This window comes from Onychostoma macrolepis, chromosome 07, assembly GCF_012432095.1.
Source record: "Onychostoma macrolepis isolate SWU-2019 chromosome 07, ASM1243209v1, whole genome shotgun sequence".
Lineage (NCBI taxonomy): Eukaryota > Metazoa > Chordata > Actinopteri > Cypriniformes > Cyprinidae > Onychostoma > Onychostoma macrolepis.
In genome coordinates, this window is record NC_081161.1 from 3,521,981 (window position 1) to 3,549,878 (window position 27,898).

At 34.2% G+C, this 27,898-nt stretch overlaps 1 protein-coding gene across 4 annotated transcripts in view; it reads right to left on the bottom strand.

Annotated features, from left to right (window-relative positions):
* LOC131543754 (probable E3 ubiquitin-protein ligase HECTD4) overlaps nt 1-27,898 on the bottom strand; it is a 93,405-nt gene that overhangs the window by 27,865 nt on the left and 37,642 nt on the right. For all 4 annotated transcript variants that reach the window (XM_058781503.1, XM_058781501.1, XM_058781502.1 and 1 more), the window contains exons 28-49: nt 25,989-26,077; nt 24,822-24,991; nt 24,585-24,720; nt 23,408-23,552; nt 21,961-22,127; nt 21,237-21,383; nt 18,836-19,020; nt 18,603-18,756; nt 16,923-17,203; nt 15,649-15,838; nt 15,466-15,547; nt 15,179-15,381; nt 13,655-13,790; nt 13,350-13,532; nt 9,912-10,076; nt 8,682-8,851; nt 7,730-7,845; nt 5,492-5,595; nt 5,107-5,268; nt 3,438-3,586; nt 2,462-2,541; nt 64-227 (exon numbers count right to left, since the gene is read on the bottom strand). In XM_058781503.1, the coding sequence (XP_058637486.1) occupies nt 64-227; nt 2,462-2,541; nt 3,438-3,586; nt 5,107-5,268; nt 5,492-5,595; nt 7,730-7,845; nt 8,682-8,851; nt 9,912-10,076; nt 13,350-13,532; nt 13,655-13,790; nt 15,179-15,381; nt 15,466-15,547; nt 15,649-15,838; nt 16,923-17,203; nt 18,603-18,756; nt 18,836-19,020; nt 21,237-21,383; nt 21,961-22,127; nt 23,408-23,552; nt 24,585-24,720; nt 24,822-24,991; nt 25,989-26,077 (3,378 nt within the window). The remainder of the gene's footprint in view (nt 1-63; nt 228-2,461; nt 2,542-3,437; nt 3,587-5,106; nt 5,269-5,491; nt 5,596-7,729; nt 7,846-8,681; nt 8,852-9,911; nt 10,077-13,349; nt 13,533-13,654; nt 13,791-15,178; nt 15,382-15,465; nt 15,548-15,648; nt 15,839-16,922; nt 17,204-18,602; nt 18,757-18,835; nt 19,021-21,236; nt 21,384-21,960; nt 22,128-23,407; nt 23,553-24,584; nt 24,721-24,821; nt 24,992-25,988; nt 26,078-27,898) is intronic.

The window sequence follows — 27,898 nt, forward strand, 5'->3', positions numbered from 1 at the left end:
TTTTAACCTATAAACGAACTGAAACCATTATTAAGCCTGATTATTTATCTTTTGTGTGCAAACCTTCTTCTGAATGTGGACTACAGGCCACATGCCTCCAGCCACGTCCTCCAGATAAGGAGCGAGACGTTGTCCGCAGTACGTGAAGTACACTCTTCCTTTAGGAGGCTGTCCAGGTGGAGGAGGAGTGCCTTCCAAACGCTCCCAACCGATGCCTGCAACATCACCTGTGTCAAAACACACCACACAAACCATTACCAGAGCAGCTCCAGAATTACACATGAACAAAAAAACTTGTGATTGATCAGAAACGGTGGCATTTCTAAAGTCAAATGTTTGCCTACCAGCACTGGGGAGTAAGTTACTAAATGTAGAAACCCTACTAACTTTACATATTCTATTGAAAAACAGAAAAACTGCACAGCTTTTTCAGTTACAAGATGCTTTTTTCAACATGTATCGGCATGTTTTTGTACATTGGTTTTTACTGCAAAAATTATTTTCTTCTTCAGTATTTTTGTCTTGTTTTCCAGTAAAAACAAAACAAAAAAAAACAACCCCTAAACATTCTTAAATTAATATGTGTTTATTTGAGAAGCAAAATGACATATTATATTATTGACTTGTTTTAATATAATGCATCAAAATTAAGCAGATTTATGATTAAAATAAGAAAAAATATCTGTCAATGGGACAAGCTATATAAACTTAATTCAGAGGGGAAAAACTAATTTTACTTACACCAGTGGCAGATTTTTTTCCTCTTATTTTAAGCAAGAACTTAATTTTAATACCGTCTGACTTCATTTTTTATATATATTTTTTTAATTTATTTAGTACATTTATTTATAATTTATTTATTTTTAGACTTAATTTGCAATTTTGCTTCTCAAACTAATTTCTTGATTTAATAATGTTTAGATATTTGTAATCGAAAACTAGACAATTACAGATTAAGAAAAATATTTTTTGCAGAGTGTGATATTTTATTGTGCACACAACAGCTGAGGAGGTTGAAGCAATTATCAATCAATAATTATTATGCTTCTACACCAACTTAACACTCAATTTCAGCTCTTACAACACAAATTTCAGTTTTAAGACTTAATAATGTAATGTAAGTTAAAGGGTTAGTTCACCCAAAAAATGAAAATTAGCCAGTGTTTTACTCACCCTCAAGCTATCCTAGGTATATATGACTTTCTGCTTTCAGACGAATCCAATCGGAGTTATATAAAAAATTGTCCTGGCTCTTCCAAGCGTTATCATTGCAGTCGGCGAGTGTTTCTGTTCCACAGTCCAAAACATGTTAAATAAAGCGCGCGCATCCATAATACGTGCCTCACACGGCTCCGGGCGTGAATAAAGGCCTCTATGCGTTTTTGTAAGAAAAATCCATATTTTTTATTACCATATATGTCCATAACGGTAATTTTTCACAGAAAAAAATTTAACATTTTGTAACATCTTGTTGCAACATTTTACAAAAATCAAGATTTAATATATTTGGTCAAAATCCCATGCTATAAAGGTTGAAGTGCTATGCAGGCTATTTAAGACTATATTGGCTGATGCTGACCTAAAATGCAAAATGTTTGCTCTCTCTCTCTCTCTCTTCACCGTTCCCACATCTCAGACCTCAAATACATTAAATATTAGACATAGCTTGTCTATGATTTTGAGCATTTTGAAGTAAAAGAGTAAATAAAATACTATACTAAAACTTCTTGAAACAACCAGTTCTTTATTTACCGTTGTAAGATCACAAGTACCCTTGTAAGACCAAAAGCGGAGAGAGAACATAACAAAACGCCGGTCACGAATTAGAAGTACAAACCAAGGTTTGTAAAGAAAAATGTCGGAGGATTTCAATATAAGCCAAAAGGAGACTGGCCTTCCTTTGCTCCTGTAAACAAACTCACGAGACTAGCATATCTCAGAGACACTGGAAGTGGGAGGAAAGTGTTTATTACGTTTGAAATATGGATATTTTTCTTACAAAAATGCATGCATTTGCTACAGGAGGCCTTTATTCACGCCCCGGAGTCATGTGAGGCATGCTTTATTTTACGTGTTTTGGACTGTTAAAGCGAAACACCCGGCGACTGCAACGATAATGCTTGGAAGAGCCAGGACAATTTTTACTATAACTCCGACTGGATTCGTCTGAAAGAAGAAAGTCATATACACCTAGGATGCCTCAAGGGTGAGTAAAACACAGGCTAATTTTCATTTTTGGGTGAACTAACCCTTTAAGAGCAATTAGAGAGCACAATAAGAGCAAACAGAAAGCGTTAGTTGCAGGAGTTAAAGAAAAGAATAGGCAACTCGCCGTCGCGGGAAAGAACAATCCCTTTAAATGTGCTTCAAAAGTAGCTTTCCCAGCAGTTGGTTTGAACAATATAATGTGCTTGTAGTTATTGGCTGAATGCTCAAATGAATAGAAGCCGCCCTGTCTCACCAGGAAGTAGAGCCACGTCTAGTCTCACACTCTTCCACTGCAGCAAACTGGAGCCGTTATAGTGTACCGCCCTCCCATTACTGAGCGGGAGAGAAACAAGGACGACACGTAAAAAGAAAAGAGTTAGGATGGGAAGCAGAGGGGAACAGAAAGAACAGGTTAAGAGTCCATACAGCACTACATGCGCCAGAAACCTAGGTGTTTGGTTTGCTAACAATCTTAAATTTGATAAGCAGATAAGTGCTGTGGTCAAGTCCTGTCTCTTGACGAAGGTGAAGCCATTTTTGTCTCTAAAGAAGTTTGAAATGGTTATGCATGCTTTTGTAACATCTCGATTGGATGACTGCGACTCTCTTTGTATATCGGTGTTCCTCAATCATGTGTTTCATGTCTGCAATTGGTTCAGAATGCAGCGGCTCGGCTCCTTTGTGGGAAGCGTAAACATGAGTCTATCACACCAGTTTCGATCTCATTGCACTGGCTGCCAGTCAAATATAGAATCGATTTAAAAATTTTACTGTTCGTCTATTAATCTCTCCATAATCAGGCTCCACAGTACCTATCTGATTTGTTGCATCCATGCACTCAGTCAAGATCACTCAGATCTGCTGATTCTGGTTTATTGCAAGTTCCCAGGGCAAGACTCAAAAACGGGGGATCGTGCTTTTTCTGTTGCTGGCCCCAAGTTGTGGAATAGACTCCTGGTTCATATCAGATCTGCCTCAACTTTATCTATTTTTAAGTCTAGTCTTAAAACTTATTTCTTCTCCATGGCATTCAATATTCCTTGACTTGCTGTGCAACGATTCTCTGTTTTGCTGAACCTCATCCATTTTACAGTTTGTTTTATTGTTCATAATCTTGTTGATCTCTTATTTTGCATACTCTGCGCAGCACTTTGGTCGACTTCGGTTGTTTTTTAAATGTGCTATATAAATAAACATTGTATTGTATGTTAAATGGAGCGGGTCAGTACTTGTGGAATAGACAGGTGCCCACAGGACTGGTCCAGGCGCCGTCTCGCTTCTCGGCCTCCGGGGAGAAACCAAACGACACGATAGGGCCGCTGTCATCCTCCGAGTCTCCGAAAGAAACAACCTCGATCTCCCAGTAAAAAGAAGGGGCCTGGAAACCAGAAAAAGATAGAGAAAATTAGAGATAGACATAGAGTACTCTTATTGGCTATACACTAGCGTACACTTCCGCTCACCAAGGCTGCATTTATTTGATCCAAAAATAAAATTGTGAAATATTACTACAATTTAAAATAGCTGTTTTCTATGTGAATATCTGTTAAAATGTAGTTTATTTCTGTGATCAAAGCTGAATTTTACTCCAGTCTTCAGTGTCACATGATCCTTCAGAAATCATTCTAATATGCTGATTTGCTGTTTAAGAGACGTTTCTGATTATCATCAATGTTAAAAACAGTCGTCCTGCCCAGTATTTTTGTGGAAACCGTGATACATTTTATTTTTCAGGATTCCTTAATGAATAGAAAGTCAAAAAGAACAGTATTTATTTTTGTACCATTATAAATGCATTTAGTGTTGCGTTTTATGAATTTAATGTGTCCTTGCCATGGTTATTATAGTGAACTAAAACGAAAACCATAAAATTACTTGAAATAAGATAAACATTAACTGAAAAAAACAAAAAAAACAATTTCAGGTAGTTGCCATTAGGGCTGTCAAAATGGCTGAAAAACTAAATTCGAATTTTGTACTTAAATATTATCAATATTCGAATTATATACGATTTTAAAAAGGCATAATTTCAGTCAGGGGGAAAAAAAGCTTTGGCGCATCGAGCAAAATATTACTATTGCACATTTCTTCAAAGCAATAAAATAACACAACTATCTTCGAAAAAAAATGAAACAAAACAGCATCAAGTATGCATGTACAGTATAGTTAATACAAAGAACCCAAAACCAATCACAAAGAGTACTTTTTTCATTTAAAAACATGAGATGGAGTGGGATGCAGAAAAACCGCCATAAAGTCTTGAGACATGTTTTTTAAAAGTTGAACTTTACACGCTTTCTAAACATGCGGCTCTCTTGTGCGAGAAGCAAGTGCAACGGAGATAGACGTCCATCTAGAAAATGTGATAAATATGCGTTCTGTGTGAACGGCTTGGTTTCAGTTTTGACGTTCTCTCTTTCCACAATATTTTGAATGAATGACGCATGCAGCGCCACATCCAGTGGGTTAAACTGGATAAGCTATGAAAAACATTAAAATGTAACGACACCTACATCGTCATCGCATCTTGTGTGCCACTGATAAGGCTGCCTGACGCACACCTAAAATTCGAATGCAACGTTTTTGCATTAGAATTTGGATTTTTATTTTAAATTCGACAAATATTCAAAATTTAATTTTTTTTGACAGCCCTAGTTGCCATGGTCAGTTGTCTCATTTTCATTTAGTTTAAGCTGAAGTACTAAAATAACTGAAACTAAATATACAAAAAACTACACGGACATTAAAAAAATTTAAATTACTAGAACATTTACTAAAATTAAAAGGAAAACTAGAAAATATAAATGAAATCTAAATTCTAAAAATCAAAAAAAAAAAAAAGTCTTAATTTAAAGAGTCTTAATTTCTTAAAAATTTTTTTTAAAAGGCTGTAGTTACCTGGACAGGCACAGGTGAAGTGGCGTAGATGAAAGTTCCTCTGGGAAGGCCTCCGCCTGCGCTCGGATCGGCCAGAAAGGTCACAGAGGTCAAGTGTGAGGAGAACATGCAGGCGCGAACCGGAGGGAAGACGCGCGACGGGCACCACGTGATTTCCTTAGGCTGCGGAGAGAGGAAGACATTGTGTTTGCTAAGCAAGCTATTATTAACGAGAGCAGTTTCAGCCAATCAGAAGGCTTTGAGGTGCTTTATGTCTGCCAGTTGTTTTGTGTGTTTACAGGGCAGTCCATATACAGCAAGCAGGAATGTCAAGGATAGTTTACATGATAATATCACACAACAACAAGCGGCTCCTCTCGATCACATTAACTGAAGCTCATCTCACCTGTCGTTGATCGGTTTGCACTGGAGGAGGTGGAGGACGAGCGCAGTCTCGATACAGCATCCGAACCCGCTCACACTGAACCTCAACCATCACTAAACGCTCTCCTGCAAACACACACGACCAGTGATGCTAATAAATGGAAGATTTCATATGGCTTCAGAAGACCTGGAAGATGTACACTACCAGTCAAAAGTTTTTGAACAGGAAGATTTTTTATGTTTTTTAAAGAATTCTCTTCTACTCACCAAGCCTGCATATATTTGATCCAAAATACATCAAAAACAGTACAATTTTGAAATATTTTTACTATTTAAAATAACTGCTTTCTATTTGAATATATTTTAAAATGTTATTTATTTCTGTGATCGAAGCTGTATTTTCAGCATCATTACTCCAGTCTTCAGTGTCACATGATACTTCACAAATCATTATAATATGCTGATTTGCTGCTCAAAAAAACATTTATTATTATTATATTATTATTATTATCAGTTTTGATCACAAATAACTTGCATTTTAAAATATGTACAAATAGAAAACAGTTGTTTTAAATAGTAAACATTTCACAATATTACTGCTTTTGCAGTCATAAAAAAATCATGTCATGAAACATAAAAATACATGAGGGTGATTTAAACTTGCACATATTAAAAAGTTTATAAAGACTAAGTAATCAAAATAAATGAAGTGGTTTAAGCTTCAGTTTAAGTCTTTACCAAGAAATAAGGAAAATATGTTGTCACTGTTATTTTAGAATTACTTACTTACTGTTACAGTATTTATTCATATTTCTATGAATTAACTTTTTTTTTTTTTTTAAATCATTGTGTTTTTCATTAGGTTTTTTACTTTTATATTTCTATTCAGCTTTATATTTATTTCAGTTTTAGTTGCAGTAATTTCTGTACTTTTAGAACTTGTTTTTCATCTAATATTTATATTTGATTTGATTTTAGCTTTATTTTATTAACAAAAACTATTTTTAATTAGTTAACAAAATAACAGCTGCTATAACAATGCTACTGAAGAGACACGATCACTTCATATGATAAACATTTAATTTAGGCTTTTATTCACATATAAACATTGATCAAAGCACATACATAGAGCACATCAAATACGCTAAACAAACTCAAGAACACCTGCTTGACCCTCAAGAACCAACAAGTATTTACAAAACAGTATTTACTAATCTTTGTTAATCTTAGTTAATGAAAATACAGTCATTCATTGTTAAATCATGTTAATTCACAGTGCACTAACTAAATGTTAACATGCTAAATGTTAAAACGCTGAAATTAACATGAACTAACATTAATAAATGCTGCAGAAGTATTATTCATTTTTAGTTCATGTTAACTAAAGTAGTTAACTTTAAAATCACCTTTAAAGTTGTCCAAATGAAGTTCTTAGCAATGCATATTACTAATAAAAAAAATGAACTTTTGATATATTTGTGATAGTAAATTTACAAAATATCTTCATTGAACATGATCTTTACTTAATATCTTAATGATTTTTGGCATAAAAGAAAAATGGATAATATTAACTAATGAACCTTATTGTGAAGTATTACCATGTATGATTTTAGAATTAAGAAGAATTCATAAACATAATTGTGACCCTGGAGCACAAAAGCAGTCATAAGTAGCACAGGTATATTTGTAGCAATAGCCAACAATACATTGTATGAGTCAAAATTATCCATTTTTCTTTTATGCCAAAAATCATTAAGATATTAAGTAAAGATCATGTTCAATGAAGATATTTTGTAAATTTACTATCACAAATATATCAAAAGTTCATTTTTTTATTAGTAATATGCATTGCTAAGAACTTCATTTGGACAACTTTAAAGGTGATTTTCTCAATATTTAGATTTTTTTGATTTCAGATTTTCAAATAGCTGCATCTCAGCCAAATATTGTCCTATCATAACAAACCATATATCAATGGAAAGCTTTATCCAGATGATGTATAAATCTCAATTTCAAAAAAATTGACCCTTATGACTGGTTTTGTGTATATTAATAATATAATGATATTAATTTACTATTATGGTTATATTTAATTAAAATTATATTTTATATGAATTTTATACAAATTATATAAACTGTATTAAAAATATAAATTTAGATAGAATATTATTTTATGGTTACTGTTTTTGGATGTACAACAACAACAACAACAACAACAAAAAGGCATTCAGGTTCACATCATATTGGTGTGGGTTCTCACCAGGACTGCACTCCTGAGCGATCAGGTTGAGCACCTCCACTGCTGCGGGACACTGCTGAATGAACTCCTCACAGAACGAGCTGTCCTCCAGCAGCTGCGCCATCACCAAACACGCTCTGAAGGAGTCAAATACACAGAATAAACACCCCATATCCCAAACAGTACTGTGCAACAGGAGTGTAACGGTACACGTATTCGTACCGAAATAAACATAAATGAACATCGCACCCCTCACGTAATTGCTAAATTGGTGCTACAACCGCAGAAAGACGTCATTAAAACCGCTTGTAAACACGTGGCATTTCATTTACCTCAGCTCGTTATTTGCTATAGAAATGAAGTCTAGAGAAGAGCATTTCACAAAATATTGGACTATATATTTATTATATTTTACTCTACCTGTTAGTGATGTCTTCATTATTTAATGCATGTTATGAAACAAGTTATGACAGCCACTCTGAAAATTATTATATTTTAACAAAAAATAGAAACAATATAATTTAGAAGTTAATTTAAAAACAATTTACATGTTTGCTTTCAATTTTTTAATTTGAGTGTCGATTATTAAAAGTTAAAAATAAATAGTAATTGAATTTAAGTTTGGGCTCTGTTGTTAATTATAATCTTATATTGATGTTAAAGGGCTCCCTATAGTTTAGAGCAGAAGCTGAGGTAGATTTTTATCCCTAAGAAAATTATAATTATAATTTAATTTATTTAAAGAGAGTGCAATTCAGTAAACCATTGTTTAATTATTTTTTTAAAAAAGAAAAGAAGCTATTTATGTTGTTTTTATCCTCCTGCTGTACCAAAACCCTGACGTCAAAACCAAGGTACGTGCCGGACCGTCCTGTTTGTGTACCGTTACACCCCTACTGTACAATAATGCACAAACAAAAAGAGCAGCAATTCGTATTTGACGTCCATATTCTTGGTGCACTGAGGGTCTGACCTGGTTCTGATCTCGGCCAGAAGACGCACCACAGCCATCACAGGACTGGAGCCGTCTCCAGACGCAGGCAGGGACGTGTGGATGGACAGACTGCCCTCCTGCGGCAGCAGCATGGACTGCACGGCCTGAACAACCTTCTCTGTGATGGACAGCTTGTGCAGCGGCAGAGCCTGACCACAAACACAGAGCTGCGTGAGAGACAGCAGATATCTGAGCTGCTTCACACATCGCTTCAAAAGTCCACAGGCAAAGGCAAGTTTATTCATGTCTCAAAGTGGAAATTCAAAGTGACGGTTTTTCTTGTTTTAGCCCAGGTTGCATTTCTTTCTTGCAGTAATTTAGTCAGCTTTGTTACTTTATATTTACAAAATGAGGCATGTTTGTTAACTAACTAACTAGCTAGCTAAGATGATTCCAAATTATTAATAAAAGTAATTTGATTTCAAAATAAAATGAACATCGTGGTGGAAAGCTTGTTTGCAAAAAAAGTTTGTTAACTAACACTAAAACTATTAAAAATACAACATTTATTTAAAAAACAATTATTAATTACAATAAGGCTGAAATTAAATGAGTTCTAAATATTAGATGAAAAAAACTAAACTTAAAATGGAAACAAATTAAGTTTAACCTGAAGTACAAAAATTACTCAAACTTAAATAGAGTGCATTTTCATGTTTCTTAACATACTTAAGTATACTTTTAAAAAGTGCATTGTGTTATAATAATTTAAAATGTTGTTTTGAAGCAACTCTTTTAATTTGACAAAGTTTTAATAATCTTTTGTCATGTTTTAAAGAAGTACACTTATTTTGATGTGATGACTAACATAATAAGCAAACGTAAAGTACTTGATTATCAGTTTTAACTGTTGTTTGATATTAAATTTAAGGTAAAATGTTTTAAATGTACTAAATTGCAACTTCATCATTACAAATGTGTAATTACAAATACATTTTAATACATGGCATACAGAATTTCAATAGAAATTATATTTAAGTATATTTTAGTTTATCATAAATGCTTGTCAGTACATTCAGCAGTTCTTCTAACCATATTTCAATAGAAGACAATAGAAATACTTATGAAATAACATATAAAGATATGTAGTAGAAGTCCTACTTGCGTGAGTCAAAAACATGCAAAATTTTCATTGTTCAATGCAAAAGTAAACGGCAATGCTAAACATATGAAATTCTGCAGTTCTACAGAGGTTTAAGGTGTGATTACCTCAGAGTGAGGGGTGCAGAGGCGGGATATGGGTACGGTGAGGATATCTGACGCTTTGCTGGTGCGCCGGTACTCGCAGGAAGGAAACTTGACCGTGGCGATTCCCTCCTGCTCATTAATGGAAATGACGACCCCAACACTGTCCAACACACCTTTACCCACCACCTGCCATCGAGAACATGCATGGACAAATACTTCAGCAAGATACTAGTACACCTGAAATAATTCATCTGCTAAAAATGTACGTCATCTGCTAAACAATGCATGTACAGGTGCTGGTCATATAATTAGAATATCATCAAAAAGTTGATTTATTTCACTAATTCCATTCAAAAAGTGAAACTTGTATATTATATTCATTCATTACACACAGACTGATATATTTCAAATGTTTATTTCTTTTAATTTTGATGATTAGAGCTTACAGCTCATGAAAGTCAAAAATCAGTATCTCAAAATATTAGAATATTTACATTTGAGTTTGAATAAATGACCATCCCTACAGTATAAATTCTGGGTATCTCTTGTTCTTTGAAACCACAATAATGGGGAAGACTGCTGACTTGGCAATGATCCAGAAGACGAACATTGACACCCTTCACAAAGAGGGTAAGTCACAGAAGGTCATTACTGAAAGGTGCGGCTGTTTACAGAGTGCTGTATCAAAGCATATTAAATGCAAAGTTGACTGGAAGGAAGAATTTGGGTAGGAAAAGGTGCACAAGCAACAGGGATGACCGCAAGCTTGAGAATACAGTCAAGCAAAGCCGATTCAAACACTTGTGAGAGCTTCACAAGGAGAGAACTGAAGCTGGAGTCAGTGCATCAAGAGTCACCACGCCAGACGCCTTCAGGAAAAGGGCTACCAAGCCACTTCTGAACCAGAGACAACGCCAGAAGCATCTTAACTGGGCTGTGGAGAAAAAGAACTGGACTGTTGCTCAGTGGTCCAAAGTCCTCTTTTCAGATGAAAGTAAATTTTACATTTCATTTGGAAATCAAGGTCCCAGAGTCTGAAGGAAGAGTGGAGAGGCACAGAATCCATGTTGCTTGAAGTCCAGTGTGAAGTTTCCACAGTCAGTGATGATTTGGGCTGCCATGTCATCTGCTGGTGTTGGTCCACTGTGTTTTCTGAAGTCCACAGTCAACACAGCCATCTACCAGGAAATTTTAGAGCACTTCATGCTTCCTTCTGTTGACAAGCTTTATGGAGATGCTGATTTCATTTTCCAGCAGGACTTGGCACCTGCCCACACTGCCAAAGGTACCAAAAGCTGGTTCAATGACCATAGTGTTACTGTGCTTGATTGGCCAGCAAACTCGCCTGACCTGAACCCCATAGAGAATCTATGGGGTATTGTCAAGAGGAAGATGAGAGACACCAGACCCAACAATGCAGATGAGCTGAAGGCCACTATCAGAGCAACCTGGGCTCTCATAACACCTGAGCAGTGCCACAGACTGATCGACTCCATGCCACGCCGCATTGCTGCAGTAATTCAGGCAAAAGGAGCCCCAACTAAGTATTGAGTGCTGTACATGCTCATACTTTTCAGTTGGCCAAGATTTCTAAAAATCCTTTCTTTGTATTGGTCTTAAGTAATATTCTAATATTTTGAGAAACTGATTTTTTTTTTGTAAGCTCTAATCATCAAAATTAAAAGAAATAAACATTTGAAATATATCAGTCTGTGTAATGAATGAATATAATATACAAGTTTCACTTTTTGAATTGAATTAGTGAAATAAATCAACTTTTTGATGATATTCTAATTATATGACCAGCACCTGTGTATTTGCACTACAAGTCAAACGTTTTTGAACAGTAAGATTTTTAATGTTTTTTAAAGAAATCTCTTCTGGTCACCAAGGCTGCATTTATTTGATCCAAAATACAGTAAAAGCAATAATATTGTGAAATATTTTTACTATTTAAAATAACTGCTTTCTATTTGAATATATGTTAAAATGTAATTTATTTCTGTGATCAAAGCTGAATTTTCAGCATCATTACTCCAGTCTTCAGTGTCACATGATCCTTCAGAAATCATTCTAATATGCTGATTTGCTGTTCAACATTTATTATTATTATTATTATTAGGGCTGCATTTGACTACAGATTTAGTAATGATTATGAATGTGTCAGGGAAAAACAGTAAGGAGGCTGCATTAACATTTTAATAATTCACAGTGCTTTCTTTGTTTCTTCGTTTAAGAGATGAAGTCGGCGACACAGACTCATCATCTCCGCAAGTAGTGGACGCACCTGTATGAAGGTTTCATACCAATTACATAATCTGACAATATTTATTTTCCATTTGAATTGGTTTATTTGAAAGTAGACATTTCACTCTCTATACATACACACACATACATAAACACATATATACACACACACGTGTGACGCATTATATATATATATATTTATTTATTATGTCTGTAAGGCAAGTATACACTGAGTTTCGAAGTTTCGTTTTGCTTTCATTATTTTACCAAAGCGCAAGGTTTTGTTGTTATTTTGAGTGGACACAGATAAACGTAGAGTCTTTACAGATTTGAAAGATGTATTACTCTTCTCTGTATGACCAAAAATGAGGGAGCATTTTAAGAGCAAGCGAGCGTTTGGATGTCCTGCCCGATGTACTGTATTACCACATTACGACTAGCTGTTAACAATCTACGTGACTTCGCCAATGTGGATTTTTATTTATTTTTTCTGCAACTAAGCGGCTAATAAAATTTTGGTTGACCAAGCCTCTTCTGGTCGACTAACGGTTAGTCGACTATTAGGGGGCAGCCCTAATTATTATCAATATTTAAAACAGTTGAGTATATATATTTTTTCAGGATTCTTTGATGAATAGAAAGATCCAAAGATCAGCATTTATCTGAAGTTAAAGGCTTCTGTAACACTGTAACATTATACACTATACCATTCATAAGCTTGGAGTCAGTAGAGTTTTTTTTTTTTTTTTTTTAAAGAAATTATGGAAATTAATACTTTTATTTAGCTTTCATTAGGATGCATTAAAATCATCAAAAGTGATGATAAAGACATGTTACAAAAGATTTCTATTTCAGATAAATGTTGTTCTTCTGAACTTTCTATTCATCAAGATAATAATAATAATAAAAAAAATTCTGAGCAGCAAATGAGCATATTAGAATGATTTCTGAAGGATCATGTGACACTGAGTACCGGAGTAATGATGCTAAAAATTCAGCTTTGAAATCACAGGAATAAATTACATTTTAAAATATATTTAAATAGAAAACAGTTATTTTAAATAGTAAACATTTTTGACAGATTTTCCTGTACTTTGGATCAAATAAATGCAGGCTTGGTAAGCAGAAGAGAATTATAAAAAAAAGAAAAAAAGAAATTAAAAATCTTCCTGTTCAAAAACTTTTGACTGATAGTGTATCATAACGGCTCACCTGGACTTCAGAACCAATCTTGATGGTCTCCTTGAATCCTCCTAGTGCGCAGAGAGCCGCCACGGCCTGTCGGCCAATGGCCTGCAGCTTTGCTAACTTCCTGCCACTGCTGTTGCCGCTCTCCAGAATACTCTCAGCGTACTTGCCTAACTGAGGGATGTACATCAAGGCCCTGGACAACACCTGAGAGAGAGGAGTATGGAGTGAACAGAAAACACAAACTACACAGGGAGATTTCATCAATGTGTTTTTCTGAGCACTCAATGAAGTATATATTTTTTATTTTGTGAAAGAGCGCAGCTCACCTTTTCTGCGGTGCTGGTCCATATTTGAGCCGTGTTGGATTCAGGGGCAGTCAGAAGACTGTGCAGCAGAGCGATGACCTCCGCAGCCATGCTGTTAGCTACGTGACCGCTGATGAAGGGCCGCACCGGATCTGAGCTGTGTGTCAAATCACAGGCTTTCAGGCATTTCTCCTTCTACAAATTCCTTGGAATCAGCAGTTGAAACCACTTTCGAAAAATTCTGATATTATAGTAGAACTACATGCTGTTTAGGTAGCAATGCTCTTTTGAAGCCACACAATTTCTGTACTAACATCTTAAACTGTAGAATGACTGTGAAAACTTGTTAAATGATTTTAACAACTTATACAACTAACAACTAATACAATACAAGTTCACTTTAAATAGTAAAATATTGTTTTGTTTTTTTTAATAAAAAAAGGTTTTGTCCAAAATAAAAAGTTTTTAAATGATTATGCATGTCAGGAACTCCAAAACTTAAAATCTTGAGGGGACCTTTCAGTAAATGTTTAAAATGAAACATTCTAAATACTAATTAAAACTATAACAGTGTCTCAATATTATTTATATAACCCTGCTTTATTAATCATAATAAGTACAGTTGTGCTCATAAATTTACAATGCAGTAAATGAAATGGTGCAATGAAGCCCGCCACGATTCTCTCTCGTGCCATAAGCGTGAAAAAAAAAAAACAAGCTTAGAATCGTTGAAGAGAGAATCGCGATGCATCAGAGAATCGATTTTTTCTCCCATCCCTAATCATCATTCTGTTCAAAAGTTTACACCCCCCAGCTCTCAATGCATTGTGTTGCCTTCTTGAGAATCAGTAAATGTTTCCACCTTTTGTAATAGCTGTGTATGAGTCCCTCAGTTGCCCTCAGTGTGAAAAGATGGATCTCAAAATCTTACAGCCACTTTTGGAAAAGGTTCAAATATGCAGATGCTGGAAAACCAAAGAACGTGCAGGAGCTGGAGGATTTTTCTGAAGAACAGCAGGCAGTTGAACTGCTCAGGACCAACGAAGGACACATGAACAACTATCACAAAATATAAAAACAGTCGTGGATCATCCAGGAAACAACACAGATTAAGATTCAAGGGTATGTAAACTTTTGAACGGGGTCATTTTTTAGGAATTTAGTTATTTTGTCTTGTGGAGTGTATATATATATATATATATATATATATAAACATCTGTTATGTGTAATAGGTTATTCAGGACAGTACTAAATAAACATAACATGCAATTTTCATGATCCCTCTAATTTAGGTAAAATTATTAACATATTTGCATATTCTGCAAGGGGCATGTAATCTTATGAGCACAAATGTAGTTAAGATGAAAAGAAAATGCAATCAAAACTTTTTGGACAGTTCCCTTCAGATATAAAATGCCTCTAATTTGCATGAATGACCTGAATTTCAGTATCAGAGCAGCACATTTCACTGAAAGGCAATGAGTTTGCAGGTACGTAGCATATAAAACTGGAAGACCTTATGAAGATACAGTAAATTACTCTTACCGAGCCAGTTCAGCGTTCCTCTCTCTGCACACTGTAGACTGGGCGGTTTTCTTCTTGTCACCTGTGGTGGATATCCCAGCATTCTCCTGGCCCGTGCTCTCTATTGGGGGACCCACACTAACAATAAGCCCAGACTGAGCCCACTTATTGGCTTTCCGCAGAGCAGACGAAGCCTCCTCTGTGATCACCTCACAGCAGCCGCTCTGCAAAACACAGACGAACAGCATCTCACTCATCCAGCACTGCTTTCTGCTCCCCAAAACCATCCACACTAAACCAGAGCTGACCTTCGTCATGTCCCGATCCATCTTCACCACCTTCTCCATGTTCGCTCCAGTGCCGAGGCGGAAGGGACGACCCTCTGAGCTGCTGCAAGGTGTTGCGCAAATACTGACATCAGTCATAACTTCTCCAATTTTGTGTCCGAATCCATGTGTTCAGTGAGGTGAATGTGTTTTGTAGTGTTTTACCTGAGTAAGGGCTGAAGCACCTCATGGGACGACTGGTCTTCTCTTTTATGGATGAAAATGGAGAGCTTGCCATCCACGGCTTCGCCCTCCTCGCTAGCGTCTCTGTCGGCCTTAGCGCTGCTCTTTGGACAGGCCCGTGTCAGACTGGTGTCGGGCTCAGATGCGCTGGGGGAGAGCAACGTCTGGCAACCTAAGAGTGAATATTAAAAACATGTTGATAAAGCAGGAAAGAAAAAAAAAACAGATAATTAACTTATTAAAATATATTAAATAAATTAAATATATTATTAAATAGTCTCTGAAAGTAAATTAAAATAATATAAAGTAAGAAATAGTGCCTGTGAATTTGCAGTTTTTAAACAAAATACTATTATAATATTATTATTATACTGAGATACTATTAGAGTTTTTTAATATATTTAGATTTTTTTTTATTTTCTGTTTTTGAGTTTGTTGCATAGTTTCATCTTTTTTTTTGTTTGTTTGTTTCTTTGTTGAGTTTAGTTTAAAGTTTATTTTAGCAGATCAAGTTAAACTAAATAAAAATGAGAAATGTGCAATGAAAGCTGAAATAAAATAGTTTAAGGTTGTTATATTTAATCTATTTTAAAGTTTTTTTTTGTTGTTTTTTTCAAATAACAAATACATATATTTGGCTTTAGTTAACTATAATATCCCAGAGTTGCAAGGATGTATTACTTGATCAAAAGCAACAGTAAAAATATTGAAAAAAGCAGTAAATACATTGTTACAGAAAATTTATATTTGAAATAAATGCTGTTCTTTGAACTTTATTCATCAAAGAATTGTGAAAAATAAAATGCATCACAATTTCCACAAAAATATTGTGCAGCACAACTGTTTTCAGCATTGATAATAATCAGAAATGTTTCTTGAGCAGCAAATCAGCATATTAGAATGATTTCTGAAGGATCATGTGACACTGAAGACTGGAGTAATGATGCTGAAAATTCAGCTTTGATCACAGCAATAAATTACATTTTACCATATATTCACATAGAAAACAGCTATTTTAAATTGTAAAAATATTTCACAGTGCTACTCTTTTTACTGTATTTTTGATCAAATAAATGCAGCAAATTGTACTGACCTCAAATGTTTTGAACAATTTATTTTCTTGTAAGCTAGTTTTACAGGAAAGGTTACAAAATCTTTGGCCTGAACACAAAGACACATAACAGCCTTTTTAAAATATGATAAATGTGAGAGACCCTTCACTGTTGGAATTAAAATCAAGCTACATTCTCTCATACCTGGCACCACATAATCTGCCAGCTTGGCCAGCAGCAGCGACGCGATTCGGAAGGCAGGATCGCTGGCGTCCTGCTGCTCTGCATCCAGCGCATACGCCGAGTAGCTCCAGGAGGGCAGCGCTACATTCCCACAATCCTCCACACTCATGAGCGGCAGTGCAGCGCGGCACAACTGCAGGATGATCAGCACCAGTTTGGGCGAGGGCCGCTGGTCCAGGAGCAGAGACAGGAGTTTAGACACGCAGGCAGGCTGGCTCAGGATGGTTTTGCCGATGTGGCTCCTGGAAGAGAAGAAAGGGCGATGCAACAGTTCAAACCAGGTAAATCCACGAACACTCATCCAGAATATGTAAATAGCTCAAAGTTATGCACAGTTTAATTGATGACATACAATATCTGTATCAGCTCCATGCAAAATGCATCCAGTGTAGTGTAAATCATGAATAGAGTAATTCAGGTTCTTCAATCAATCAAAATTATTTACAAAATCTAAGATTTCATGGTGTCACACTCAAACTGCAGCAATAATTTATGTTCATGTTAACCCTTTATTAACTAAACTTTAGGAAATGAGACTTAAATCAGCATGATTACCGACTGGTTATTTTTTAAATACATAACATTTAATAATAAATTATGTTTTTATTGTGCTTAAACAGGAGCAATAAATTAAAGTTAACCATTTAGTCAGCACTGTCTTAATTTACTGATATATTAAACATTATTCCAGGAACAAAGTTTTCAGATAATTCTGGATGCCCTTGTGAAAAGGGAGTGCACTAAATAGTAGTGAATGTGCATTTGTAGTGTACTTCAAATCTTAAAAGTATATTTTTAGAAACTGTACTTACAGATATTATTAATGAAATAAAAGGCCACTTAAGTGACTAAGAGACACTTTCATGACGGTTTCTTAACACACTTTTAAAGTGTGCACTTTGTAATGAAGTTAAATTAAGTTTTACTTAAAGCACATTTTAAATCATTATGTTTTTAATAATATTTTGTCATGTTTTAAAGTGCACTTATTTTACTAAAGCGCATGTACTTGATCATACTTTTAACTGTATTGTGTCATTTAATATTACATTTAAAGTTATATACTTAATATTTCATACTTACAAATGTATAATTACAAATATATTTAAATACATGACATTAAAATATATTTTAGTTTGCCATAAATGCTTCTCAGTACATTCACCCCTATTTAAAAAAATAATAATAATTATGAAATTACATGTAAAGATGTACTTAAGTGACTAAAAAAAGGGTTACACTTTATTTTAAGGTGTTGCAGTGTAATTATACATTAAAGTACTGAGTAATATTAATCAACTACATGTACTTACTATACGGTTAGGATTAGTGTTTGGCTTAGGGTTACTTGCATGTAGTTATGCATAATTTATTGTTATAATAGTAAGTACATGTAACGTGTAACAAAGACACCAAAGACACCTCAGCTAATTGCATTTGATATAAAACTATAACACATTTAATTTAACTGTAATTAACATGTAATTCAGTGTCTGAAAACATTACATTCAGTTCACACCCAAGTATATTCCTTTAAACTACTTTTTTTTTTTTTTTTTTTTAAGTACATCGAGTAAGAATTGAGAATTCAACAGCACTGTGGTATAAACCGAGAAGTTGTTCAGGTGAAACAGGAAGTACCTGGACAGATCGTTGAGCAAACTGAGCACATCCTGCAGGGCGTCGTTTCCCGCCGCCTGGTTCCCGCAGCAGTCTGTGGCGCGAGCCAGGTGATTGGTTAGCAAGCTAGACACCTGTCGAGCCAGCCCAGAATGCACTGCGTCTGTGGAGCCTCCTAATCAACAACAGCACAAGCGTCAGTTAACGTTAAACAGGTTTGCAGCGGTACTCCTCGAACCGTGAACTTTCCTTACCTTCGACTTTCTCCCACTCGATGCAGCGGTTGGCCAGCACCTGGAAAGCAGCCCAGGCCATTGTAGCTACTTTCTGTTTTTTGGTTTGTTTCTCGTTGGAGCTGCTGTCTCTCTGACTGCTGAGACTGCACAGTCTGTCCATCAGCTGAACCAGACCGCTGCGCACCAGACACTGCTCCTCGCTCCTGACCACAGCAACACACAGCATATTACACACAGACCACGGAATATTCCTCATTATTAACAGATGGTCAATAATACTAATAAAATGTTGACAGAGTTGACATTTTCTGTTGTACAGTGTTGTTACTGTTAGTTTTAACTAGTAAAGGTTAAATAAAATCTACATTGAAAAAAAAAAATAGAAATGTTGCCTTGGAAACTTACTGAAATAAAATAAATTTTAGATCAATGTAAAACTAAAACTACTAAAAATAAAACTGTGATAAAATAAATGTGCTAAATAGAAATATTGAGGAAACACTAACAAAAAATGACTACTACATAACTACACAAAACATAAGTTTACAACAAAAACAAACTAAAATTAAAATGAAAACTACTATAATTCAACATCACAATTACAACATTATTCATCACCTAAAACTGAAATAAAAATAAATGACATAAAATGAAATGAATCAGGCATGTGATCAGCTAGAGACAAAAAAATAAAAAATCAGGAAAATCTGACCAAGCCCACAAGCCACGCCCCCAGCACTTATTATTAAAAATATATATTTTAGTACATTAAAAGATATATCTTATATTGTAATAACACTATTGTCCTGTAAAAATAAAAAGCAGCATTTAATAAACATGATAACAATATAATATAATGTATTATAATAAAGTATTAATAGAATTGTTATTATTATTACTAAAGTACGTGACAAAAGTTTGGAAACATTACAATTATAAATGATTTTGAAATAAATATCTTCTGCTCATCAAGACTGAATTTATTTGATCGAAATAAAGTAAAAAAAAAAAAAAACAACAACAAAAAACAGCAATATTGTGAAATATTATTACTAATAAAAAAAAAGTTTTACATTTTAATATATTATAAAATGTAATGTTATTCCTGTGATGCAAAGCAGAATACTCTTTTAGAAATCATTACAATTTATTTGACTCAAGAAACATTCCTGATTATTATGAATGTTGAAAAAATGTTGCTGCTTCATATTTTGTGTGGAAATGGTGATAAACTTTATTTTTCAGGATTTTTGAATAAATAGAAAGTTTAATGAACAGCATTTATTTGATCGAAGAAATGTTTCTTCATAAAAAGTCACAGCATTCACAAAAAGTCACCGGGTCGAGTAACATGTTTCAGCGCTGATTCTACTCGCATTTGGCGCTTTGAATCATTTGAACGCTTTTAATTGTCCTGCAGATGGCGCCTCGAGCTCGTGCAGCGCTCTCAGGACCAGTCCCTCCATGATGTTTTAGAAAATAATGTTTTCACAGTTCATTTAGTTAATAGCTTAAGTCCATTTGCGCGATTTAAATAATTATGCAGTAACAACCCCAAAGCGAATCACATCTGAGGGTCGTCCCTCAGAGGTCAGAAAATACAGAAATCCGTATTTTTTAAAAATCACATCCCTGATAAATAATGCTAACTGCTTATAACACTGATAACTGTAACAGTACATAGGGATTATATTATTCAATATTATTCAACATCATAACGACATAATTCAAAAATCAATTAAAATAAAATTAAAAAATTCTAAAACAAACTACCATAAAAACGGGAATTATTATAATAAAAGGTCATTTAAAATGTTAATAAATATTACCATAGCACGTAAATAATACTAAAATAACACTGCTACTGTAACAGCAAGGGAAAAAACTAATAAAAATGCAAAAGCACATAAAACATTTTTTTTAAAAAAGCTAAAATTAATACAAATTTTATGTAATAGCAAGCTGGGATTTTACATTTAACACTATTCATCATTAAAATAACTGCATTATTCATCACCTAAAAATTTAATGAAAAATAATTAGCTAAACAGAAATATTGAGGGTAAAAAAAAAAAATAAATAAATAAATCACAAAAGCACAAAATTACTAAAACAAACTAAAATTAAAATGAAAACTCAAAATATAAAAATAAATGCTACTTTATAGTATTTTTAATACTACATATATGATACTAGCACTTTTTACTGTAAAAGTAAGTTGGAGTTTTAATTGAACATTATATCAAAATGGGCACCAATTACTTTATATTTTAACACACCTTCTGTTGCTGTAATTCTAATCAGTGCACATTATTTCTAAGAAGAAATCATTTCCTGTTCTGTTGACGTCACCTTGGTCTCGTTACATAATTCCATATGGACAAAATTCCATATTTGATATGATGAAATAAGGACTTGCCTGGTGTATGGGATGGTGCACAGCAGGCCGATGCTGTTGGCGCAGGCGATTGGGTAACGGGCACAGAGAGACACCACTGACGTCATGGTCTCTCCAAAGGCCTCCTGGACCTGCTCCATCATGCCACCGCAAGTCAGTTCCTCCACTCTATACACACACACACACACACACACACACACACACACACACACACACACACACACACACACACACTCATATGGACAACTGAAGCTTCAAAGCAGAGATGCAATGATCTGGAGATTGATCTACCAATATTAAACCAAAAATCCAAAGTTTGGGGTTGGTAAGAAGTCTCTTCTGCTCACCAAAGCTGCATTTATTTGGTCAAAAATACAGTAAAAACTGTAATATTATGAAATGATATTGCAACTTAAAATATTTTTTTTGTGTGTGAATATCTGTTAAAATGTACTTTATTTCTGTGATCAAAGCTGAATTTTCAGCATCATTACTTCAGTGTCACATGATCCTTCAGAAATCATTCTAATATGCTGATTTGCTGCTCAACAAACATTTGTTTATTATCAATGTTGAACACAGTTGTGCTGCTGAATATTTTTGTGGAAACTGTGATACTTTTGTAACATTATAAATTGATCAATTTAATGCATGCTTCTTGAATATAACTATTCATTTCTTTCAAAAAATTACTCTTACTGACCCCAAACAGTGTGTCTGTGTAAATATCTGAGGTTAAGTGTACCGCGGTCCGCCCTGCAGCACCATGGTCACGGGGCCGACCAGATGAGTGACTCCTCCGACCCGGACGGCAGCGGTCAGCAGCTCCCTCATGTGGACCAGAGCCTGTCTCCGGGTGCGGCCTCTCCTCCAGCGCGTCTGAGCCGCCGACAGGAAGCTGCTGCTGGACACCTGCAGGCAGAAGACGCGCTTTAAAGGGTCATGAAACCCTCAAACACACTTTTTTGAGATGTTAACATATATGTACAGGTTGCACATCAGTGAAAACAATAATCTCACTCATTATTAGCGTTGGTTATCGAAAACCGGTTCCATTTTAGAACCGGTTCCAAATGTCCAAGAACCGAGTATTTGATAAGACGTGCATTTCGATTCTGCTTAACGATTCCTGCGTTCGCATATTAATGTGATTTAAAACGATTTAAGTGCAGGAACGGAAACAACTTGCACCTTGTTTGTGTGCAGCGCACACGAGCGCGAGCACAGAGAACAGAACAGCGGTCTCGGTGCGGGTTCCCGGTTTGTGTCCGTTCTCCAACCGTTCTGTGTATTTCCACTACAGAAAAGATTGTTCCGGGCCAGAACTGACTTCTTTCATATTTATCAACCAGCATGCAGAAAACTATGACAGTATATCATCATAAACACAGCCGTTTTTTTGTCTTAAGTGAACGTAAACAGATGAGAAATAAAACGCACGTGTACAGTATTTTTAGATCTGCGTGCGTTCGGTGTTAAAGAGACAGCTGCCTAATAAACGCGTTGCTTGTCATTAATGTTAATTAAAGAACAAAAAATCATTCACTGATTTTGACTGAATATATTTAAGCACATATCATGTCTTCTTCAAATAAAAGACACGCAAATAAGGGCATGCGCTGATACAGACGGATTATTGTGATGCACAGCAAACAATGATACAGACCGAAAATTCAAAGAAGAGTAAAGAAAAAGTAACTATGCCTTGATTCTTTCTGTTTTAAACTGACGTGTGTCATTTGTTCTGAGGAAGTAGTGCTGGTAAACGTGACAATATTATTAGAACTTTTAAATGTTCTTCTTCATTTTTCATCTCTGCTCATTTCAAATAATAATTTATCATGATATATTGGATTTGTTCATGATAGTTGTTAGTAGTCTCTAATGATACGATTTCTTGAGAGTTCATTATCATTATTATTATATTTTTTAAATACATCAAGGTGGCCCCTATCTCCTTTGTTGACAGTTTTTTTGTTGATATTTTAATATTCATTTGTCTGTATGATGAGTGTGTTGTAGGTCTGTTTTATTGGTTGTTTTCTCCCCTCTACACTCCCACATTTCTTAAGTCTTTTTCAAACCTGAGGAGTGAAAGACCAGTGCTAAAACAGGGGGGTTTCATGACACTTTAAGTGCTGATGTTTGTCAGTGAGCAACACCAGTGTCCTGCTGAATGAGTCTGATCTTACGGTCTGATCAGGAGTGGTTCCTATGAAGGCGAACAGCTGTCCCAGCAGCACGCTGTATGTGGGCTTGTCCTTGTTGTCTTCAATGACCAACGACTGCAGCAGAGTAAAAGAGCTGCTCCGGTGACTGGATGGATGGAGGCGCCTCCTACACAGACAGACAGACAGTTAGTTAGTATAGAAATTGTAGCAATATTTTGAATTTACTAAAAGACATTTAAAAAAAAAAGTCTTAATATATCCAGAATCGTGCATCTCTATTTTGCAAACAAACAGCTCTTAAATCGAGCCTCTTAATTTGTTCATGGTATTCAGCAGCAATTGCATGTTTTGCAAAAAGTGACACAGAATAAATATGTTTGATATCGAAATATTTATCAATTCATAACCAAGCCTATTATTTAGTGACAAATTATTAAATATTAATTAATGAAATAAAGAAAAAGAAATAAAAGCATAAAATGCATAAATAAATACTAGACAGCCAAACAATTAGTTGCAAGCGTTCAAAAATTTTATCAACATTTTGCTTTTTACCTAAATTACCTAATTAAGAAATAAGTTAAAAACCAAATTAACAAAATTGATGCGTAATTAAGCCTCAAACATAATTAAATGGTTTACAACAAATTATTGAATAATAATTATTAACATAATAATATAAAATAAATGCATAAACAAATGCTAGACAGTCAAACAATTAGTTGCAAAAATTACAGAAACATTTTGCTTATTAACCAAATTTACCTATTAAAGCAATAAGCAAAGTGTAAAAAAAAAATCATTAACATAACATTAAAAAAGACTAACATCACTAAATGGTTTACAACACATTTTATTGATTTATTGAACACTCCCTCATCTGAACAGAGTCATGTTTTTGAGAAACTGAAAATGCAAATTTTCTAAGCAAATTAAGCCACCATAGGAGTAGTTTCACAAAATATAAATAAATGCACAAATAAATAAATAAATGCATACATTAGTAAATGCATAAATAATTTAGCTTTAATAATAATAATCATCAAAAAACAATATAGTTTAATATCGTTTATTAGAAACTTGGATCGTTAATATAAAATTCAACTGATGTGTGCATATTTGGGCTATTTTATATATCAGAAATTAGACCTGTTTGTTCTTTAACTGTGATTTGATGCTTCTGCTGAGTCTGAGGTACCTTTGTGCTCCATGTGTGAACTCCACATCACTGTTGGCAATCATTTCCAAATCTGAGGGAGCGGACATACTGCGCAGGAACACGGGCTGCTTCACCACAGGAACCATAGATTTGGTGTCTGACACCGACTTACAGGCTGTTAACAGGAAAAGTTCAAAGGGCTGTTAAGTGCATTTGTGTTTTTGTTTCTGCACGTGTGTGTGTGTATGTGTGTGTAAATGCGTATATGTGAGTCACCTGGTGTACATGTTGGTGTTGAGGACAGACTCTTGCACTGCGGTGCGATGGTTACATGCAGCAGCAGCTCCGAGCGGTTGATCAGGCTCTTCACCAGCGCTTTGGTTTTCGCCAGCGGGACAGAGCTTCTCTGCTGCTGCGTGGAGTTCACCTCATGGAAAAACTTCTCTCTGATTCAAACAAAACACACAGGCACACATCACAATTATCTGAAACACCAGTAATTTCATGGCTGTGAGAGTTTTTTATTGTTTTTGAAAGGCATAAAATCACTTTCACAGACTTTTACATTAACTGATCTTCAAGAACCAGCTAAAAACACATCTCTTCCATCTTTATTTGACCCTCTAGCACTCTCTATTCTAATTCTATTCTTTATAAAAAAGAAAAAAAAAAAAAAAAAACAACTGGCTCCTTTTAGACTTGCACTTCATTTACTAACTGCTCGTTTTCTTTAAAAAAAAAAAACACTAATACTAGCTTCTATTTATATATATATATATATATATATATATATATATATATATTTTTTTTTTTTTTTTTCCAGTTTTAGTTATTTTAATACATCAAGTTAAACTAAATTAAAATGAAAAACATTGCCTTGGAAACTTGTGGAAAGTAAAAGTTAAAAAAAAAAAGAAAATTTATGTCAGTTAATATCCATTTTATTTCAAGTAACGATTTTTGTATGGTTTGAGTTTTAATTTCAATTTTAGTTTTAGTTAACTACAAAAACACTGGTCTCTTTTGCTCACCAAGGCTGCACTGTTTTGATAAAAAATACAGTAAAAATACATAAATATTGTGACATTTTATTACAATTTAAACTGTTTTCTATTTGAATATATAATAAAATGTAATTTATTCCTGTGATGTAAAGCTGAATTTTTAGCATCATTACTCCAGTCTTCATTGTCACATTTCTTAAGGATTCTTTGATGAACAGAAAGATCGAAAGAATAACATTATTTGAAACAGAAATATTTTGTAACATTATAAATATCTTTACGATCACATTTGATTAATTTAAAGCATCCTTGCCGAGAAAAAAACTTTAATTTCTTTAAAAAAAAATCCCACAACTTTTGAACAGTAGCGTAGGTGTAAAAACGCTTTGAGAAAAATATAGATTCACTACAGGAATTCAGAATGTGTTTCACATCATACCTCAGAGCCATCACAGCATTTTCTGGATCAGTGCAATCCAGAGGAACCTCCTTCAGTGAACACAGAAGCTCCAGCTCCTTCATTTTGTTCTGTGGGCCACAAGACAAACCAAAAGAATCGATCTTTGCAACTCCTAATTACAGCATAAGCATAAGCGACGGCTGGGTTTTTTGGGGGCTTGAGGAGTGGTTATGAACAAAGGCGGAGTTTATACAGTTAACTGCTATAACAACAGTATTAAAGACTTTTAAAATAGGTTTAGCTTAAAACTAGGGCTGCCAAACTATTAATCGTTATTAATCGCATTCAAAATAAAAGTTTTTGTTTGCATAATATATGTTTGTGTTCGATGTATATTTATGTACATATAAAATATGCACACATACAGAATATACTTTGAAAATATTTACGTCTTTATTTATATTCATATAATTTATATTATAAATCAATATATTTAATACATAAACAACAGACTTTATGCATGTGTGTGTATTTATGTATACATAAATATACAGCACACATACATATATTATGTACACAAAAACTTTTATTGTGGATGCGATTAATCGCGATTAATCATTTGAAAGCGCTACAAACTTATTTTCAGACAGCAGCGTGTGATTGAAATAACTTCTCTTTGCAATCCGATGTGGATTATGATAACCATACGAGGCAGAAATATTGATATGCGATGCAAAAGACTATGCACGCTAGCCATTACCATAGTAAACATGGTAAATATGACCACTTGAAGAAATCAGACGAATCATATAGGCAATCACAATCGTGTATTTACTCGGTTGCATATTTTATCTGTCAGTAAGTCTCGTCTCTTTATACCTGATCATTCTTTCTAATTGTGATGTACTTACTGTAACTGCAAATAAACAGAAACAGACACGACTGAATAAGTATGTGTCGTCTTTTTTTTTGTTAAATAACGGTAAATACCACTATTTCTGTGTGACTAATTTTTCACGTTCGTTCTGTGATCGAGCTAGCTCCAGTGATTTATTTCTATTAGTTGCAGATCATATGTAACCCTGGAGCACAAAAGCAGTCTTAAGTCACTGGGGTATATTTGTAGCAATAACCAACAATACATTGTATGGGTCAAAATTATCCATTTTTCTTTAATGCCAAAAATCATTAGGATATTAAGTAAAGATCATGCATCATGAAGATATTTTGTGAATTTCCTTCCGTAAATACATCAAAACTTAACTTAATTTTTGATTAGTAACATGCATTGCTAAGAACTTCATTTATACAACTTTAAAGGAGATTTTCTCAACATTTAGATTTTTTTGCACCCTCAGATTCCAGATTTTCAAATAGTTGTATCTCGACCAAATATTGTCCGATACTAACAAACCATACATCAATGGAAATGTATAATCAATGGATGATGTATAAATCTCAGTTTAAAAAAAACTGACCATTATGACTGGTTTTGTGGTCCAGGGTCACACGTTGTATTAATGAAATAAAAGGCCACTTAAGTGACTTAAAGAGAAACACTTTCATGATTATGCTTCTATGTACACTTTTAAAAAGTGACCTTTTGTAAGTAATGTCAAATTAAGTTTCTTTAAAGTACATTTTAAATCATTGTTTCAATAATATTTTGTCACGCTGTAAAGAAGTAGACTTAAGCACATGGAAAGTGTACTTGATTATAATTTTAACTGTAGTGTGTTATTCAATATTACATTTAGCGTTAATATATTTTAGTTAAATTAAAATATAAAATATAAATTTCAACATCATAAATGTGAAATTACAAAAATATATTTAAATACATGAGATATAAGTTGCAACAAATGACAAAGTATATTTTCGTTATCATAAATGTTTGTCAGTGCATTCAGCAGTACTTTAACCATATTTCAAAGACAATAGAAGTAATT